This window comes from Odontesthes bonariensis, chromosome 7 (assembly GCF_027942865.1).
Source record: "Odontesthes bonariensis isolate fOdoBon6 chromosome 7, fOdoBon6.hap1, whole genome shotgun sequence".
Lineage (NCBI taxonomy): Eukaryota > Metazoa > Chordata > Actinopteri > Atheriniformes > Atherinopsidae > Odontesthes > Odontesthes bonariensis.
The window spans coordinates 12,723,614-12,743,439 of NC_134512.1; the positions used below are offsets into that span (position 1 = coordinate 12,723,614).

The window sequence follows — 19,826 nt, forward strand, 5'->3', positions numbered from 1 at the left end:
GTAACATTCTTGAATATCATCAGATTACGTCTTTAAAATAAAGTGACAAACACTTAAAAGACATGATACAGTTGACTACTACACTAAAGCATGCTTTTGTCAGTGCTATATTTACATTTTTATGACAATTTCTAATCTCTGAATATGTTCTAATGTACAATATTTCAGAGTCGGTCCTTTCACGTTACCAGGCTGCCAGTTTTGTTATAGAGACAAAACTAATATCTGACAGTTTGTGGAGGAATGAATGAATGAATGAATTTTTATCTAAAAGATTCTAAATGAACATAATGACAATTTTGGAGCCTTTGATAAAAAAAAGAGAAGAAAAACAAACACAAACGTATCAAAACCTTTCCCAAAAAAAGAAATAATCTGTTTTGTAAAGTGCCATCTAAGTACTATGAACTGTTTTTTTACAGCTACATTTTCATTTGATTATCTGTAAATCCCGAATGAGCAAAATCCATTGCATTTGAATTGAAAATGTGATTTTAAAAACAAGTTTACTACTAAGATACTATTTATGGAGCTCGAAATGTTACAGCTGCATCTGTATTTATATGTTTCTGTAATCCAGTTGTTTTAAAAGCGACCCATTGACCCTTTTGACGGACACTGTCTCTTTAAGAGACACATTTGTCGAAGTACACTCGGCCATTTCCGTCGTTAGCCAGCCGGTGGTGTCACTCAACAACCGTGGAGACTTGAAATCTCTCTAAACATACCCTACACCACTGAATAGGGTAGGTTTGGAATTACTACTGAATATTTTAGGATCACGTTGTAGCTGCATTGACTTTGCATGTGATTTGGCTAAATGCACACTGAGTGATTTTTTTTTATTTAGAGTTTGAAAGAGCTTGCAGTTGACGTTAGCTAATTTTAGCTATTACGAGGCTAGCTAGCATGCTACACTGAAGCTAATTTTACTATCCAGCGTCATTTGTTCGATAGGAACAAGGTTGCAGAATTGCCCCAAATTTTTGTCAGAGTAATGTATCTTTAAGGTAGATATCTACATTTGTGCTGCATGCACATGTCTTGTAATAACTTGGGATGGCACTGTTAGGTGGGAAGTTTTCTTCTTTGTTTACAAATGTAGCCTTTGGACAGTAAGGTTGCTCTTGGTTAGCTAGCTAACGTTAAGTAACATTTTTCTGTTCGTATGCAATAATAAAGACCAAATAAGGTACACATATACAATTTTGTTATTTGATTGTGAGCTAATATTAGTTCAAAAGGGCTTCCGTGGTTAGACGGGAAATGTTTTAACTTGTTGGTTCTCTTTGATTGTTATAGTGCCCCAGTGGCCAGCTTTTCTTTATTCCCTTCAGCTAAAATACTCGGACGTAGAAGATAGATTTTTAAAGTTCTTATTCCATGAATTCTGATTAGCATTTAGTACATTGGCCTACAAGTTAACAGTACCCAAAATCAGCAACAGTCAACAAGACAGAATTGTCATACCCCTCAATATTGGAAGGAATGGAAAAATATATTAATGAGAAATTGGGGATCTGTTAGAGAAGTAGTTGTAATGCTGTTACTGTGGTGGAAGCGTGTTTGAGTAAAGTTGCTTTTGTAAAAATTAAAAATGTATAAAAAAATACATATCAAGACTCATCTAAAATATACCCAAAACTAAGGTGTTTATGTATTAAATTGTTTTATTGATAAGGTCCAGATTGTCCACTAAACTGTCTCATGTAGACAGGGCAAGAGCTTCGATCATGTACATGTCAGTTGCATGAGTTATATTACAGAGACTTTGGAATCAACTATCTCAGTTTTATTCATTTATTTATTTTAACTTTTGGCTTATCAAAGCAAACACTAATCAATAAGAAATTTTTCTTGTACTTGAGGCTGAATTGTTACTTTAAAACTGGCTTCTATTGGCTATTTATGTTCGCTCTCAGCTGAATGTGACTGAGGTTCAGCAGGTTCATCTACATTTGGGTGTTATTGTTTGGCCATTTTTTTTTATCTTGTCCACCAGCACAACGGATGCAATTTGGACTGTTGCAAAATACAGCTCTTCAAACGTGAAAGTTAAAGTTTTCAGCAAGCAAGAGTGTTTTATTTATTTGTATCCTTTAATTTTAAACAAACTCAATCCTTTTGTATCTCCCAAGTCTAATTTTAGATAAAAGCCATCAATTTCGCAGCCGTTGTTCTGATGGTCAGCCATGGATCAAGACGACAGCCAAGATGAGCTGATCAACCGCAGTACATCCCACAATAAGGGAAAAAGAGCTGCACTTTGGGCCATTTCAGGTAGCTTCTTTTAAAACGTTTTACATTTTTTACAACAAAATTTTCTTCACTTCCCTTAGTGAGATTCCATTAATTTGTGTTTTGTTTTTCTTTCACCTTAGATGACTCAGATGACGTGGAGGAAGAATCTGAGGAAGGTGAATCTGATAGTGGTGATGAAGAAGAGCAAGACCAAGTAAATGGGGAAGATGAGGATGAAGAGGAGGATGGGAACGATGAGGAGGAGGGTAAAAGTGACACACAGAGCTTGCTTTCCTTTAGATGTGAATGCAATTGCCTCTGGGATTATGGTTTGAACAGTACATGCAGTGAATCATTGATTTCTTCTCACTGTTTTCAGACGAGGAGGAGGAGGAGGAGGAGGATGCAGATGCTAAGCCAGAGGAAGGAGCTTTTGGGGGAACCTCTGCTGACCTTACAGGGATGAGCTCAGATGAGGACACAGAAAGGTGTCCCATCTGCCTGAACTCATTCACCAGCCAGCCTGTTGCAACACCAGAGAGCTGTGAGCACTACTTCTGTTTCGACTGCATCCTTGAATGGACCAAGGTGGGTCTGACCTATTGATGTAGAAACTTAGTGAAAGAGCAATCTTCTGGTTTTGATAATTGGGAGACTGCCTTTTTTACCATCTGTGGTAGAGGAAAAAATAATAACTCACTCCTCTTGCTTGTTGTTTTTTTTCCCCTTCACATATAGAATGCCAACTCATGTCCTGTGGACCGTATTGTCTTTAGCAGCATATACCTCAGGAAATGTTATGGAGGCAAAGTGAAGAAAATGGTAAGTGCGTCCGCTTTTACATAAGATGTGGAATGAAAAACCCATAAACAAGTGTGTTGTGAGATTGCTGTATGCTGATGATCTATTCAGATAACAGTGCAGAAGCCAGTGAAGGCGGGTCAAGAGGAAACTGTAGATTTTGACCTAGAGCAGACCAACTGTGAGGTGTGTGGGGGCAGTGACCGGGAGGATCGCCTCTTGCTCTGTGATGGCTGTGATGCAGGGTGAGACAGATATTATTCTGCTTAATATATCTATACTTAATTTCTTTGTAGAGAGTAAATTTTTTCGCTCTTGACCACCTTAAAGGTTGTTGTGAGTTAAGTCTTTTTGTTCCATAGGTATCACATGGAGTGCCTCACACCTCCTCTTGATTCTGTTCCCGTGGAGGAATGGTTTTGTCCTGGGTGTGAAGCCAACGGCCGTCACTCAAGTAAGCTTTCCAGTCATTTTACATCTTAGATATTAGAGGTCCTTACAAACAGGAAAATAAACTGTGACTATAAAGAGATAAGGAAGGGGTTTTCCACCAGTGGTTCCGGGGGTTGTTTGGAACCACAGCCTCAATTGGAGCCAATTATTTCTGTTTTGACTGTCAAAACGCTTGTTCCCGCTCTAAAACACCGGTGTTTCACTTGCATCAACTCTTTCCAGAGTGGTGCAGTCCCCTAGCTTCTCCAGTCCACATGTTGAAGTGTCCTTGGACAAGACAATAAGTCCCATATAACCTTCAATGTACTCTTTGGTGTATGATCGAGAAAGATGTATGAATCTGCCATGGAATGGTTTAACTGTTGTCCTGTGATGCACTTGTTTGTTATATTGTATTTTTTATGTTTAGTGTATTTTGAAGTGTTCTCTTTTTTTGTTGGGTGTAGTTTTAGGTCTTGTGTTACCTTTCTTTGCAAAGAAATTGAGTTGGAAAAATATTATGTATGAGAAGAGCACATATTCCCGATTAACTAACTAATTGACCATAGATTAGAATTTTTCTTTCATAAGTCAGATGTTTAAATCCTTTTTTGCCTCAGGAGGTTTAGCTGAGGAACTCAGTGATACAGACAGCCTTCCCTCTACTGCCCGTCCTGCCACCAGTCGATCCCGACCTAATGCTACAGGTCCTACAAGAGCTATTGCCCGAACCCAGCAGAGTGAGAGGGTTCGCGCCAATGTCAACCGGCATCGTATCACCCAGGCACGCACATCGCAGGTTTGGCATGAGGCGTGACGCTTTTGTCATGGCTAATTTTCTAACCTTTCTCAAGTGCAAACATATGTGCATTGTTGGATATTGAAGTAAATGTCTTAAACTCAACAAAGTTTGCTAGTGTACAAACTAAATTGACTGACAATATAAACAACTGAAGTTGTAAGCATAGATAATGTTTGTGCTGTTCAGTTGGTAACTGCTTGTGAGGGAATGCATGCATGCATGTATGCATGCAAGTTTTTCTTTCTTAACAGTATTTGTGCAAACATTACACAAGCAGCAGAGTAATGCAAACATTTCCTCTCTAGTTGGCTCCAACATATCTGATACAATCAACTTGGCTGGATGAAACTATAAATGCTGTGGTGGCTGGGCTCAATACAGCTGTTTATGTACGGGACATCACACCTCGTGCCCCATCCAGCCGCAGACGAAAGACTGGTAAGTAAGGACATGAGTCCAAATGAGGAGGGGATTCCAAAATGGGGTCAGCATTTCAATTACACTAGAAGACATATGAAGTGTAGGAGTTATTCAAAGTATTGTCTCGAGGGTTAAACTTTGATTGGTTTGTTATTGTAACTTTTATTATTAATTATGCAGGAAGGCGCAGAAAGGTGAAAAATAAGAGGACTGCTTCTGCTAAGGGTAAAAATGGTCAAGTGGCAAGCACAGGAGTCAGGAGGAGGAAACGGAGAGTTAGGAGGACTAAATCTAGAAGAAAGCTGGTAAGTGTATCAACATCAGTATTGCGACCTAAATAGGCCTTGACATGAAGCTTTCTCCAAGTGACTGATTTATTTTACTTGCCCAAGATGGAATCGAGGGCTGATTTAATGAAAAGAAGGAAAAAAATAAATATGTACAAAACATACAGTGGAGTAAACTATTTGTTCAAGTACAATGCACTGTTTGTAGAATCATTAACATGAGCATTAGGATATTTCTAAGAGCTGTATCTGTCAAGGATGACAACACAAAAGACATTCATTTTTTAAGAAAGCGTTGCCTTTTCTTTTTTCACTTTATGAAGAAAATGTAATGACAAGTATTCACGCTAACTCATTCTAACTGATTTGAACTTCAGTGAAAAGTCAGTTAGCTACTCTGCTGGTTAGAAAGCAGTGTTAACGTTGTGTTGTTTCGAGCTGAATGTATTTGATAACAACATTAATATTACATGGTGGACCCATCTATTTTTTGTTGTTCTTATAAACGCTCCCTGAGTTCATAGGAATTTTTGAGCTGAGCACACCTTTTTAACAAAGCCAGCCTTAATTTTCTTTGTATTTTTGGGGAACTCTGGCAAGTAGCAGATGACAGTGTGTCTTTCTTCTAATTCAAGCGGCCCCAGGGGCACTTTTCCAACTTACTATAAAAAAATTAAAAAAAACATTGTCTGTCATTTCACTTCATTGCCATGCTGTGTTTTCTTTCTTTTTTGTACTTACTTAGTAAGAACAACATTTAAACCCAAGATTGTGTCTGAGATGGTGAATCTCACAGCATGAGAACAGCACAGTCTGATTGGTCCAAGGCAAGGCAAGGCAATTTTATTTATAGAGCACAATTCATACACAGGGCAATTCAAAGTGCTTTACAGCTACATAAAATCACAAGAAGGCAATAAAACCATTAAAAAGGAATAAAAAAAATAAAAGAAAGAAATTAAAAAAGAAAGAAATTTAAAACCCATTAAAATAATCATTAAGTAATTAAAAAGTGAAGAGTGCAGATAAAATACTTTCAGGTGTCATATGCACAGCTAAATAGAACTGTTTTCAGCCTGGATTTAAACATTGTCAGAGTTGAGGCCTGTCTCACATCTTCTGGAAGACTGTTCCAGATTTTAGGAGCATAAAACTGAAACGCAGCCTCACCTTGTTTAGTCCTGACTCTGGGCACCAGCAGGAGACCCCTCCCTGAGGTTCTCAGAGCCCGAGTTGGTTCATATGGCTCTAACATGTCAGAGATGTACTTTGGCGCTTGACCGTGAAGAGACTTGTACACAAGCAGAGCTGTTTTAAAGTCTATTCTCTGAGCAACAGGAAGCCAGTGCAGAGACCTGAGCACTGGACTAATATGGTCGTGTTTCCTGGTTCTAGTCAGGACTCGAGCAGCAGCGTTCTGGATGTACTGCAGCTGTCTTACAGCCCGCTTAGAGAGCCCAGTGAGCAGGCCGTTACAGTAGTCTAACCTGCTGGAGACAAACGCATGGATCAGTCTCTCTAAGTCTGGTTTAGACACTATTCCTTTGATTCTGGCAATGTTTTTTAGATGGTAAAAAGCTGCTGATGTTACTGATTTAATGTGGCTGTTAAAGTTCAGGTCTGAGTCCAATATTACCCCGAGATTTCTAACTTGATAATTAGGTTTTAGAGAGAGAGTCTCAAGGTGACTGATAACACTTTCTCTTTGTTTCTGTGGGCCACAGACAATGATTTCAGTTTTGTCTGAGTTTAGCTGGAGGAAATTGTTTTGCATCCACACACTGATCTATTCGATGCAGCGACACAGTGTATCTACAGGCCCGTGTTCTCCTGCCGTCAGTGACACGTAGATCTGAGTGTCATCTGCATAATTGTGGTAGGACACATTATAGCTGCGTATTAGCTGGCCTAGTGGAAGCATGTACAGATTGAACAATACGGGTCCCAGGATTGACCCCTGGGGAACCCCACAGGTCATAGCCATTTGGTCTGAGACACAGTTACCAATTTCAACAAAATATTTCCTGTCCTCCAGATAGGACTTGAACCAGTTTAAAGCACGACCAGAGATTCCCACCCAGTCCTCTAACCTCTGTAATAAGATCGCATGGTCAACTGTGTCAAAGGCAGCACTCAGGTCCAGCAGAACTAAAACTGTGACTCTACTTGCATCTGTGTTCAGGCGGATGTCATTTGTCACCTTGATCAGAGCTGTCTCAGTGCTGTGGTGGGACCTAAAGCCTGATTGGAAAGTATCAAAAGCATTGTTAGACAGGAGAAAGTCACTAAGCTGTTGGTATACAACTTTTTCTAGTACTTTGCCTAAGAATGGCAGGTTTGATATGGGCCGGTAGTTGTTCAGTACTGTGGCATCAAGATTGCTCTTCTTTAGAAGAGGCTTAATGACAGCAGTTTTTAAGGCCTTTGGAAATGTTCCAGTCTGGAGTGAGATGTTGACTAGATGAGCAAGTTGTGGTAACAAACTGCTCAGCACAGACTTTAGGAATCTAGTAGGCAACTCATCAAGGCAGCACGTTGATGAACTCAGACTGCAGATGGTCTCTTCGACTGTTTTGTCAGTAACAGGTGTGAAATGTGTCAGTTGTAGGTGTCTAGCTGGCTGCAGAGTAGTTATTTGTGTTGTGGAAATTATTGCATTTTTAATGCCTTGAACTTTGTCATTAAAGAATATTGCAAACTCATTACACTTGGATGTAGAAATGAGTTCTAAAGGCAGTGAAACTGGAGGGTTTGTTAATCTGTTTACTGTAGCAAACAGGACACGAGAGTTGTTACTGCAGTTTTTGATGATTTCAGAAAAATAACTCTCCCTTGTTCTACGCAAAGTCTGGTTGAACACACATAGCTTTTCTTTGTAAGTCTCATAATGAACCTGGAGCTTTGACTTGCGCCATTTCCGTTCGGCTCTCTGGCAGTCCCTTTTCTGTGCCCTGACCGACTCTTCTTTCCTCCATGGCGCCCTTTGCCTACTTTTAACCATTCTAACCTTGACAGGAGCAATGGTATCCAAAACATTTAAGAGACTTGATGTGTAAGAGTTCAACAGATCATCAACATCAGAACACAGGGTGTTCTCAAACCTAATCATTTCCATAAACTGTGTCCCTGTTCTGTCATTTATGAGTCTTCCCCGAACAACTGCAGACCCAGCTGGTGTTTTGGGTAAAGTAGATAGGTCGAAGAAAACACAGAAATGATCAGATAAAGCAACATCAACGACATTCACGTTTGAAATAACAACACCCCGTGAAATGAGCACATCTAGAGTGTGCCCTCTGTTGTGGGTGGGCTCAGTCACATGCTGAGTTAGACCAAACATTTCAAGGACAGCAGTGAGCTCTTTAGCTTCCTTGTTATGCGCTACGTCCACATGCACATTCAAGTCCCCTGTTATGACTAAACAGTCAAAAGCAGTGCACACAATTGAAAGTAGTTCAGTAAAATCATCAATAAAACAATTCTGTGGTGGTTTATAAATGGTGATATAAAGTATGGAAGATTGTTTTATCTCCATTTTGAATGACACATACTCAAATGATGAAAAAAACCCAAATGACAACTTGTGGGTGGGTATATTGTCCCTGAACATGGCACAAACACCCCCACCCCTCTGGTTTTCTCATGTTTCAGACACAAAATTGAAGTGAGGTGGACTAGACTCAATCAGGACTGCATTTGCTGTGTTTTTGTCGAGCCACGTCTCAGTTAAAAACATAAAATCAAGATTGTGAGAGGAAATAAAACTATTAATTAAGAATGATTTGTTACTTAAAGATCTGACATTGAGTACTGCGTGTTTGAGATTAGTTATAGTTGAACTGGATGCTGTGTTCTTGCAAGGGATATGGATAAGATTTCTCTGATTGGACAGTCTGATTGTCCCTCTCTTCACTCCATCCTTGGACCTCTGGTTGAGATGGTGTTTACCAACACAGAGGCCCTTAGTGTCCTAGACAACAGCATTGACGCTGTTGGAAATGACAGCTGTGGGCACCGGTGGTGGGGGCCAAGCTGGGGGGGCTTTGGTCGATGGAGTAGGCTGGGGAGGGAGAGGGGCTCGATGCTTCTTTGAGGATAGAATTCTTGATCTTGCCATGTTTGGCGTGAGAGGAACCATTTTAATCCCCGATTTCACCAAGCTTTCAAGGTGATCAGGGAATCTCCTGGGTGACGGTGGAGAAGAGAACGATGGTGAAACATCTCTGGAGGGTGTAGATGCAGCAGGTGGGTCCCAGGCCTGTGGTGAGGCCCGTGGTGAAGGCGATGGTGGAGCTGCTGAATCCTGTGTTCGGGATGCTGGAGGTGCTGCTGTGGCTGCTGTGGCTGAATCCTTTGCTGGGTCCTTGGGTGGCGAGGCAGGAGCTCTTCTCTGGCTCGTCTTCTCTCTCTGCGGCAGCACAGGACCCGGTCCTGGTCCTGGTCCTGGCCCTGGTCCTGGCCCTGGCCCCTTCTGATGCCTCAGAGCGTGGAGAAGATTATCCGTCAGTCGTCTCACTCCACCTCTGTTCAGGTGTGGGCCTTTTCTTTGAAAGAGATCATCTCTTTGCCAGAAAAGATTAAAATTCTCGATGAAATGAGGTCCTCTGGACTCACAGACTTTGGACAGCCATGTGTTCAACTGAAGCAGCCGGCTGAATTTGTTGATCCTCCTGTCGATGTTTGGGAGAGGTCCACTTATGAATGTTGGTATTGTCACTTTATCAAGACTCTCAAACAGTTTCTCAAAGTCTTTTTTTAAGATTTCAGACTGATTCTCTCTGATGTCCACTGCACCCACGTGCACAATCAGCTGTTTCACCCCTTGGTGTTTTGCCAGTACCTCTGGTAGTAATCTTGTGATGTCAGAGACAGTGGCACTTGGATAGCTGCATGTAACCATTCTCCACAGGTTGTGAACCCTGTCTGTGATTTGCACATAGACTCAGCACAAAGAAGCATGGAAGGCTAGAGGATGCTCTAACTCTTCATATTGTTTTCACTCAGCTGATCCGATAACTACATGAGACTTTCCACTAGCACGGAGATCAGTTGCCCCTGGCAAGCAAGCAACCGCTAATGTCAAGCCATTTTAAGACCATATAGTTTTAAACATTACACTGTATGTATCTGTATGTCACGCTTAATTAAAAATGATAAATAAGCAAATTCTGTCATAGTTACAGTGCTTCTTGTTTTGTGACTCTTTATGTTTTCTTATAGGTAATGAAAAAGACTCCTAAAAGCCGCATTGCTAATAATCTTGGAATTGTGAAGGACAAGAAGAGCTCTTCGCTTCCTACAGTGTACAGGCCGTCAGAGAACACATTGAGCAGCATGCGGGCTGACATAGGAGCTGCATCCCTCTCTATCTATGGAGATCCATTTGACCTGGATCCATTTGTGGATCGGTAAGGAGACTTACATTTGCTTTCTTGTTATCATTAAATAGTAATCGCTGTCATTAAATTTTTTTTTTTTGTTTGGTTTTCCATGCATTAAGTTGTTTCATTAGCTTCATTTTCAAATAACATGAAATATTACTGAATATTATCTATTAAAGTGTGCATACATTTCTGGAGAGTGTTTGAATGTCAATGAGAATATTCAGTGTTAATCATTATGTACATATCGCTGTGATTTACGGTATCGATTTGACCAGTGAGGAGGATGAACAGCAGGCTCACGTTACATCGCTGTTGGAGGCCAAGAGGCGAGGGATCTCTCACTCTGCTCTTCGCTCTCACCAGCCTGTGGCTCGACCAGTCACTGCAAGCCTTTCCAGGTAATAAACTCTTTCAGTCTGTCGCCGTGTATCACATTTAGTATTGGCAGCAGTTTAAAAAATTAAGAAGTTTTATTCTTGATTTATGATATTTTCTTGATTTGTACATCACAACAGTATCTTACTTATTTTGTTTATTAATTGTTACTTGTGTTTCAACAGAATGTCTGTCAGCTATTATGTGGTCCTTGTTCTTTCTGCCACTCACTGTTCTTTTCGGAATATAATAGACATTTAAGTCTGTAGTTTTGATAGTAATGCAGCAATCTCCCTCTCTGTGGTTGAAGCAGCACAGAGGACAGTTAGTCTAGCAAAAAAGCGATTGACTTATTCATCGGTTGCTTCTTTTTAAAAAGGTGTTAAACATTCTGAAAAAAGATTTAAAAGTTGTTAAATGAAGTTTGAGATGACATTGGGCCTGACTACTCTCAATAAAGGGGGCTGGCTGAATCAAAGCACTACACAAGGCTTTAGATCAGTGATATCACTGTTTTTGATTGTTAAAAAAGGAACAATATGTAAGTGGCTTGTCATATTCATTCAAGTGGCAGTTAGTAGGCTATACTGCCAACCTATACTGAGTGTGAAACCCTGTAGTGTCTCCTACAGTGTCCCAGCATATGCTTGAATAGACTTCCATATAGGGACTAACTTAGCAACACAGCTAAAATATAATTGCTGTCCAAAAGTTTTTCAACGTTAATGTTGGATGGTTTAAGAATACAAGTTTTTCATTTCTGTGTCACATAATGCCTTCAGCTAATGCAGGCATATCTAACAAGCTCATCGAAAAAGAAAACCGACTCTAAAAATGTTTGCTGTCGTTCATCATGGGAAAATAATGCATTATTACTCATCTCTGTCAAATCGACAGCTTCAGATTGCATCCAACTTCACAAACATTAGCACAATAAAGAAATTAATATGCCAATAAATGATAAGTAAAAAACAAAACAAAACACATTGGAAAAACAATATGAAAAGAAAGAAGCTAAAGAAAACTGAGCTACTAAATGAACAAAAATTCTCATGATTCTGAGGTATTGATTTCTTAATCTTCTTTAGATACAATGACATATGTTCCTCAGAGATCCCATTAAATCTTTTTCAGGAGGGGTGTTAATGTCCAACAGTCCGGAGCTGTTGTGGAGGCGGCTCCTGTGCCTGATCTGCTGGGCAGCATCCTGACTGGACAAAACATGCTCTTGATGGACAGCTCTGATGTTGTCATAAATCGGGATGGTTCCCTGAAAGCTGCAAAGCCAAGTAAGTGTCTGGCACCCATTTTTTAAAGACGGTAAGATTTGAATAGGCTGTATCTGTGTGTTTGGAGAAGTAACTTTTTTTCAGCCTTTCGATCGATCGCATCGATCTAGTTAGAGCCAATCTGCAAGGCAAGGCAATTTTATTTGTAGAGCACAATTTGTACACAAGTGCTTTACAGCTACATCTGCACAACCCCATCTCCAAAAATATCTGTTCAATAATCTGAACCTGAACCAGAACCTCTAATCATTACTACAACACTGTTGTAGTTGTCTTTTTTTTTTTTATCTATCTTTACTAAAATTGGGTTTCTATAGGCAAGGTGTTTGACTTTTTAACCATGGTCAACCTGCACGGCCAGCAAGTTAGGATTCGACCTTTGCATCAATTACAGCATTTGTAATGGGTTTCATTTCCTTGATTAGTACACAGTGTGTTCTTCTAACGTGTTCTCACAGATTTTCACAAGTGTCCAGATCGATACATCACAGATCACAAAAAATGTTCTTTTTCTTTTTTTCAGTTACAGCGACGCTGTCTACATCAATACCGTGTAACAGGAAAAGCAGTAGCTCAGAAGATGCCAGCACCCCAATCAACCCAGGGATTTCCCCTAACTTAGGAGACAATTCTCTGTCTCCACACTACAGTGGGGATTTACCAGGATCCTCCCATAGCTCTGTGAATAGACATTTGAGCCAGAACTCATCTCATTTACCCTCCTTCATGCCCTCCTCATCCAACCACATCCAACAAACTCCCCATTCTGATGTACCGCCAAGAGGAGATCCAAGTTTTCACTCTCGTCGGCCAAACAGACCAACCCCTCCTCCTTGTCACTTGGGAACCAATGAAGTAAGGGCCCCAAGGGTTACAACCTTCTCATCCGTTCAGCCCATCCAACAGTCTAACCTCAAAAGCAACGAAATGGCTTCATCACAGTCCCAGCCTAAAAAAGCCCCTACAAAGCCCATGTGGGTAGATGTGTCAGTGCTTCCAAGAATACCAAAAATAAAAAAGGAGAGTAGCAATGTGACAAACGACATTATTAGTCAAGGTGGCAGTCAAAGTAATAACAGAGTTGGTAGTAATCGGGGAAGAAATGGTAACTCTACCAGTAGTAGCAATGGCTACGGCATGCCTGAAACCGGCATGAACAGCCTTTCTCGGGACAAAGGACGGCAGCAAAGTGTAGACCATCAAAAGGGCCAAGCTGATGGTCAGACCCAGAGACCTCAGTCTGATGGGGCAAGCTCATCATCAGCCTTCTCCAGCTCATTCTCTTCTTCTTCCTCTGGCACCTCTGCGAGCCAGCCACAGTATGCCTCATCTTCTTCATCTTCATCAGCTGTGAGTTTTCGCATTAATGCTAGTGGGAACGCCTGGCATGCTAGGCGGCTAAGCATGGCATCATCCTCGACCACTGGAGCCCCCATACAGCAACACAGGAGAAAGAAGGAAGATGAAGCAAAAAAGAAACAGTTGCACAAGGATAAACAAATGCTGCTGGCATCACATACCCCGATCGGTAAGGAACAAGACAGTAATAATATCTATGATCCCTTTAATCCCACGCTGTCTGATTCAAGCAGCTCAGGTGATGAAGCTGAGGGCACAAGCTTTAACAGCAGCCCTCAGCGAGCCACACAAGAGCAAAAGACTTCTACTTTAGGAAAGAAAGAGGGCTCAGCACTAAGCAGATGGGATCTGGTGCAGGTGAAAACTGAATCACAGGAGACTAAGGTGTCACAGGAAGAACCAGGGACTGCTCAGAATACCATAGTGGATCCAATACTCTCAGTGGATTGTGTCAAAGTCGAACAAGAATCAAAATTAGTTGATGTGAAAATTGAAAAGCAAACATTATCCCTTGACAGTAAAGTTAAGAGGGAACCAAAAGTAGATGACGCAAAGGAATCTGAAAGTTGTGGGGACGGCATTAGAAGTTACTCTAATTCAGAGATGGCAGAAACCAAACCACCTGCTCATCGTAGCTTGGATCAGTTAAAAACTGAGAAGGAGGCACAGCCGGATGATAATGGACAATATGCTGGATTTGCCAATAAATCTCTGCTTAACTACGGCCATGATTCATCAGCGTCACGCTCTGCTGCCACCAAGAAAAAACAAAAGGAAGAAACTAAATCAGATTCCACATCCTGTTCTAAGTCCCCATTAAAAGATTTGGGTCACAAGAAGCAAACCTCCAAAACTTCAAAAGAGCAACAGTCTAGTAGTTCTGAGACGGACAGAAGTAGAAAAGAAGATCATCATGCCTCAGGTCAGGAAGGCAATAAGAAAGAAAGGGACAAGGACAAAGACGGGAGTTCCAGGCGGTCACGGTCAAGAGAAAGGCGGAGGGCACGTTCAACATCGGACAGTTCTCAGCCCAACTCTCCCGATAGGACTCAGAGGAAGAGGCGGCATTCTCAGTCGCGATCAAGAGACGAGACAAGGAGGAGACGATCTAGGTAAATGTATAGCAATTTCTGGAAGTATGCAGTAACCATGTGCTTGGTCATTTTAAAAGATTAAAGCCTATCTCTTTTTATCAAATCATCATGCTTGGTCTGTCTTTGTTTGCACTTTTTGCAGGTCTTGTTCCAGCTCTAGCAGCAGAGAGGGTTCAAGGAGGAAGCATCATAAACAAAGGGGCAAGGAGAGAAATGATCGCAGAGAGAAAGACTACGAGAGTCAAAAGAGGCGAGTGTCAAAAGACAAAAGACGCGGTCGCTCCCGCTCAAAGTCACGTTCCAGGTCCAGAACTAGATCTAGATCCAAAGAGCATAGACGTGCTGTATCTCGCTCAAAATCAAGGTCTAGATCCAGAGAAAAGAGGAAAGATAACACCAGAGGACAACCTGCAGCTCTCCCATCCAGAGATAAAGTGGATTCACGGTCTAAAGACAAGAGGAGACACAGGTCCAGATCCAGCTCACGAGAGAAAAGGAAAGAAGAGGGATCATCCAGGGCTACACAGAAAATGTCAGGGACATGCGTTTCATTCTCTAGAGCTACAGATGAGTCACAGGAGAAGAAAAAAGAGAAAGGTATGACTAGAAAAAACATCAAAGAGGAAAAATGTGTGGAAAAAGGGATTAAACAGGAACTGCCGTCCCGTTCCCTTACCCCTCAAATCAAAAAGGAAGGTGGAAACCTTGGTGCAGAGAGCTGGGTCACAACTACAGAAATGACAAAAGATATAAAGAATTCAAAAGAAATCAGGGAAGAAAAACAACTGTCTGTGGATATGTTTGAAGATTCTCCCCATGATAAACCAATTAAGAGCGAAGAAAAAGACACATCTTACTTGGAAGTAAGCAAAAACATTGAAGCAAAGGAAAAGCCTGTTAAAACTGAAACTCGTGAAATGACAACGATTAAATCGGAACCATCTCCCTCTGAGATTTGCCCCTTACCTCCTGTAACCTCACTCTCTGCACTGATGACACCTGTTTCAGCAGACAGCCTCCAGGACACAGCATCCCCATCTCAGCCAGCGTCAGCGGACTCTGGCAAACAACAAAACACTGTTGGGTTGACTGTCCCTGTAAAGCAAGAGCCCTCAGACTCGGATGATGACTTCAATGTCGATGTAATGCTGGACAACCTGGATTATGTGAAAACTGAGCATACAGAGGGGAGTGGTGCAACGGTGAAACGGGAGAAAGAAGAAGTGGAGGGGAAAGATGAAGGCGAGCGGGTACCGACTGCAACAGGAGCGAAGTCCAAGACTCAGGTGAAGCGAGTTACCTGGAACATACAGGAGCCAGAGGGGCCTCAGCCAGAGAAATCTTCAAGCAGTAAGTGTTATCAATGGAGTTCAGAAGAGTATCCTGCATCTGACTCTCAACTAAATGTTTGCTTCTTCTTTGCACAGAGCTTGCACTCTATAAATTGAAGCTGAAGCAGGAAGGAGCTCGCAGACCCTCTTTGCCAGTCCAGACATCCAGTCAGGTGTGAATGAGCTGCTTGTCACAGCAGTATTATTAAATGTTTCTGTTCTACAAGTGCATCATGCATGCAGTGTATTTTATTACAAGAAGGTGGCAGTGTTTACCCGGAAAGAAAAAGGGAATTGTCTTGGAACAAAAGACACGTGATAGAAACTAAAACTGATACTGAGGTATTTTCAGATAAAACGAAAGTAGAACTGTGTGCTTCATGTATTGCCCTCACCATTTTTAAATCCATGATGTTAGCAGACATATATTCATGTGTAATTAAGATGCACAACACCAGTGAATTTGACCTTTTTCTTATATGTTATTTATCTATAAGGGATTTATGCACTTAGTACTTAAAGGAGAAGTTCGGATTTTTTAAACCTGGTCCTTATTTCTGGCATAAAATACGTTCATCTACTTACCGATAACAGTTTGGTGAAAGTCGGGTCCTTCGAACAATATTTAGATCCGCGTATATCCATATAACGGGAGTGCCTTTATATGGATATACACGGATCTAAATATTGTCCGAAGGACGCCGACTTTCACCAAACTGTTATCGGTAAGTAGATGAACGTATTTTATGCCAGAAATAAGGACCAGTTTAAAAAAACAAACAAACAAACAAACAAAAAATAACTTCTCCTTTAAGCAGTATCCTGGCATATAAGAATAGCACATGTGCCCACATGTCTTTCAGTTATAGATCATTTTGAGTGCCAAATTTAGAAACTTTATGGCTAATATATCCTGAAACCTGGATTACCTTATAGCTGCAGTGCTTTTTTTGGAAGAAGTAACCTAGGGTATTGGACTCTTGGCTGATGTATCATCTTCTTTGACTGCCTCAGGACATGGTCGAAGCTGCCAGTGACCCCTCAAAGAAGGGTGCTGTTGGTCTGCACAGTGCCTGCACTAGTTCTGATGGCCTGCCTCCTGAGGGGTTATCAACCACTACACAAGGAAAGGTAGAGGAAGGGGATTTATCAAGGAAAGACAAGGTGAATATGGCATTTGATAGTTTCAGCTTTTAACACTTGGCCCACCCAAGTGATTACGTTGTGTGGGAAACCCAGATCATGATGATGTTTTATTCCTGCCAACAGTATTTGAAAAAGCTGCACATGCAGGAGAGAGCGATAGAGGAGGTGAAGCTAGCAATCAAGCCTTTCTACCAAAGCAGAGACATCAACAAGGATGAATACAAAGATATATTACGCAAAGCTGTTCAGAAGGTTTGTAAAAATACCAAACAAATTGCTCACTGCTGGAAATTTTTCATTGATCGCATGTATTTCTGATGGATTCTGCGGAATGATTTTTTTCCCATTGCCTCAGGGTGTCAGTTTATCTTACTGAACTATCTTGTGTTCCTGGTCACCAGGTGTGCCACAGCAAGAGCGGGGAAATCAATCCAGTGAAAGTGGGAAATCTGGTGAAGGCATACGTGGACAAATACAAACATGCTAGGAAACATAAAAAAGGAGACGATTCAGAGAAGGTGCCTGAGGCAGAGACAGAGGCCATGCAAATAACTGACAGTCCATGAGGGGTCACGATCGGGCAAGGACAGCCAGAGGCCCAACTTTGTGTCCTGCCCCTGGATGTGATCTCCAGCTCAATAACACACCCAGTGAAACATCAAACTCAAATTTGTTCACGGTTCCAACGGGGGACATTTTCTTTAATGTTGAGCTTTCTACTTTTTGAAAACAAACGCAAACACCACCCTTCGGTGTCTCTTGCTTGGACTGTCACTGCCAGAAACTGGTATTTACGTGTAGTACAGCTCAGACACTTAATGGGAGACTTGGAGGTTATGCCTTAAAGAGGCATTAACTCAAAGACGCTCCTAAGGAAATATAAATCAGGTAGCCTTCTCTATGCTCGCGCATATCACCGGGACAACGTTGTGTGAAGTTGACTTTCAGTTTTCTATGGAATTTTATTTTTATTTTTTTCGGTGGGAGGGATGGGGGTATTTATGAGTGTCAAAACTCACTTTGTCTACTCACAAGTGGTAAAAGTATGCAGAGTATGCATATTTATAAGGATTGTCACATTAGGGAAAGACACTGTTATGCAATTTTTGTAGACAATTTATCAGTATAGAACTGGAACAATTTTAGATTTAGTTGTAAATAATTCAGATTTGATATTATCACCTGTATGTTTCTTTGATGCCTGTTGCGAATGAGCCGTTCTTGTTTTATAGACTTGTCTGATTTGGGTTTTATATTTGCAGGTCTGTGTTTTCTGTCTTCAACATCTCTAACATCTAACATCTAAGGGAGTTCAGTCTGGTCGAGTCATTCTTATCAAATTCCAGCGATTCTCTGAAGGCATTTCTGCATTATTCCTTTTTTTTTTGTTGTTGTTTGTTTCTTTTCCAAAACATGATAAATCTAGAAAACTGGGTTTTGAAAACCCAGAGAATATTATGTTTTTGTGCCAAAGCGGTACAGTTAATTGTAAAATGTAGGGCTTTTTTAAAAAAAAAAATTTGTAGGTTTCATTTGTCTGGTTATTCTCTTCTTTGACACCATAGTTTCACACGGGGGGGACTAGCTTTTATTTAGAGCAAGAAAACTTTAAGACCAGCGCGACGTGTCATGAGCAAAGGTGCCGACTCTCATTTCCTTACAAAATTGGAGACCTCTAATTTTTGATATGATGCTGTCATGTCAAACATTTTAACTACAAGCTTTCGTTGTTCTCATTTTGTCTTCAGTAAAAATATTTAGCTACATTTTTTGGCATCTTTCTATGAGTGAGATCAGTTCATAAACCACATACATGCCCCAGAGTTTTGCAATGGATGTTTTCCAGCAGTCGGCGCGCGCCTTTCGTTGGGAACAGTAAAGGTAATACCTTCCGCAGTAATTGCAGACTTATGTTGACCGCTTTAACAGTGTCTTTAGCCTAACCCTTATCTTACTGATAGTCTTTACTGCTCTGTGTTACGTTCTCTAACTAAAGTATTCACAAAAAAATGAATTCCTGGTTGTTCAACATTTTGTCGACTGTATACTACTTTGTTTGCCTTTAACTGTATAAAGTCATCATGCGTGCTGAGGCTTGATAAAGCCAAGGACTTGGAATGGAAGACAAAAAAAAAAAAAAGCAGGTGCTCATGTGTTCTGAATGTTTTTTTTTTTTCTGCCTTTACTTGATCGAACAGGCCAGGTGTTTCTCAGAGGGAACACAAAAAATAAATCACTGATGGAAAATAGATTTTTGGTTTATGTTGGCTCACTTTGTCCCATTAGACAATTTTTTTTTTTTTAAATTATTATTATTTTAAACAGATTTGGGGCTTGAAGTTGTATCTGCACAATAAAAATGTCATGGTGCATGATGCTGAAAGCGGGTGGTGTGGTGGTTAGCACCGTCGCCAGGTTCGAATCCCACCTGGTGCTGTTCTGTGTGGAGTTTGCATGTTCCTCCCACTGTCCTGACATGCATGTTCGGTTAATTGGTGTCTCTAAACTGTTGTTTGTCTCGCGTGGCCCTCTGACGACCTGTGTGGCAACTGACTTACATTAAGCGAGTATAGCCTCTTAAGCATCAGTGTTTTTTTAAATAGAAATTTGTTGAGTCAGACCACAGAACAGTGTTCCTCTTCATCTCTCCGCCCATGCTAAATGAGCTCGGCCCCATATAGTGGATCTCGTTTGTGCTGTACATCTCTTTTCTTTGCATGACGTGTTCCTGAGTCCATGCAGTGATTTCTACTGCACAAATGTCTCTTTTAAATCCAGTGCACCCCGAGGGTTCGAAGATCAGGAATACTCAGTCGTGATGTTAGTCCTACTACTTTGCATAGATTTCATTGGATCCTATTAGTC

General features: G+C 41.0%; 1 protein-coding gene across 2 annotated transcripts; it reads left to right on the forward strand.

The window, feature by feature from the left end:
* The first annotated feature begins 666 nt into the window (after window positions 1-666).
* Window positions 667-19,268, forward strand: phrf1 (PHD and ring finger domains 1). Of its 2 annotated transcripts, none has more exons than XM_075469532.1 (19): window positions 667-746; window positions 2,139-2,280; window positions 2,382-2,507; window positions 2,621-2,829; window positions 2,980-3,063; window positions 3,154-3,287; window positions 3,405-3,496; window positions 4,095-4,273; window positions 4,582-4,714; window positions 4,877-5,001; window positions 10,204-10,391; window positions 10,643-10,765; window positions 11,877-12,031; window positions 12,555-14,502; window positions 14,627-15,834; window positions 15,912-15,988; window positions 16,830-16,979; window positions 17,085-17,213; window positions 17,363-19,268. In XM_075469532.1, exons 2-19 carry the CDS (start codon window positions 2,193-2,195, stop codon window positions 17,525-17,527), a joined length of 5,313 nt encoding a protein of 1,770 aa, XP_075325647.1. In that variant the 5' UTR covers window positions 667-746; window positions 2,139-2,192; the 3' UTR covers window positions 17,528-19,268. The 2 variants fall into 2 exon arrangements, with proteins under 2 accessions (XP_075325647.1, XP_075325648.1); XM_075469533.1 differs by having other exon boundaries at window positions 4,095-4,258.
* Window positions 19,269-19,826: the final 558 nt, after the last annotated feature.

Bases quoted from the DNA above. Each gene is read 5' to 3' on its own strand.
- phrf1 (XM_075469532.1), top strand. From the start codon at position 2,193: ATGGATCAAGACGACAGCCAAGATGAGCTGATCAACCGCAGTACATCC. The intron at 2,281-2,381 runs GTAGCTTCTTTT...CTTTCACCTTAG, and splicing joins TGCACTTTGGGCCATTTCAG to ATGACTCAGATGACGTGGAG. The intron at 2,830-2,979 runs GTGGGTCTGACC...CTTCACATATAG, and splicing joins GCATCCTTGAATGGACCAAG to AATGCCAACTCATGTCCTGT.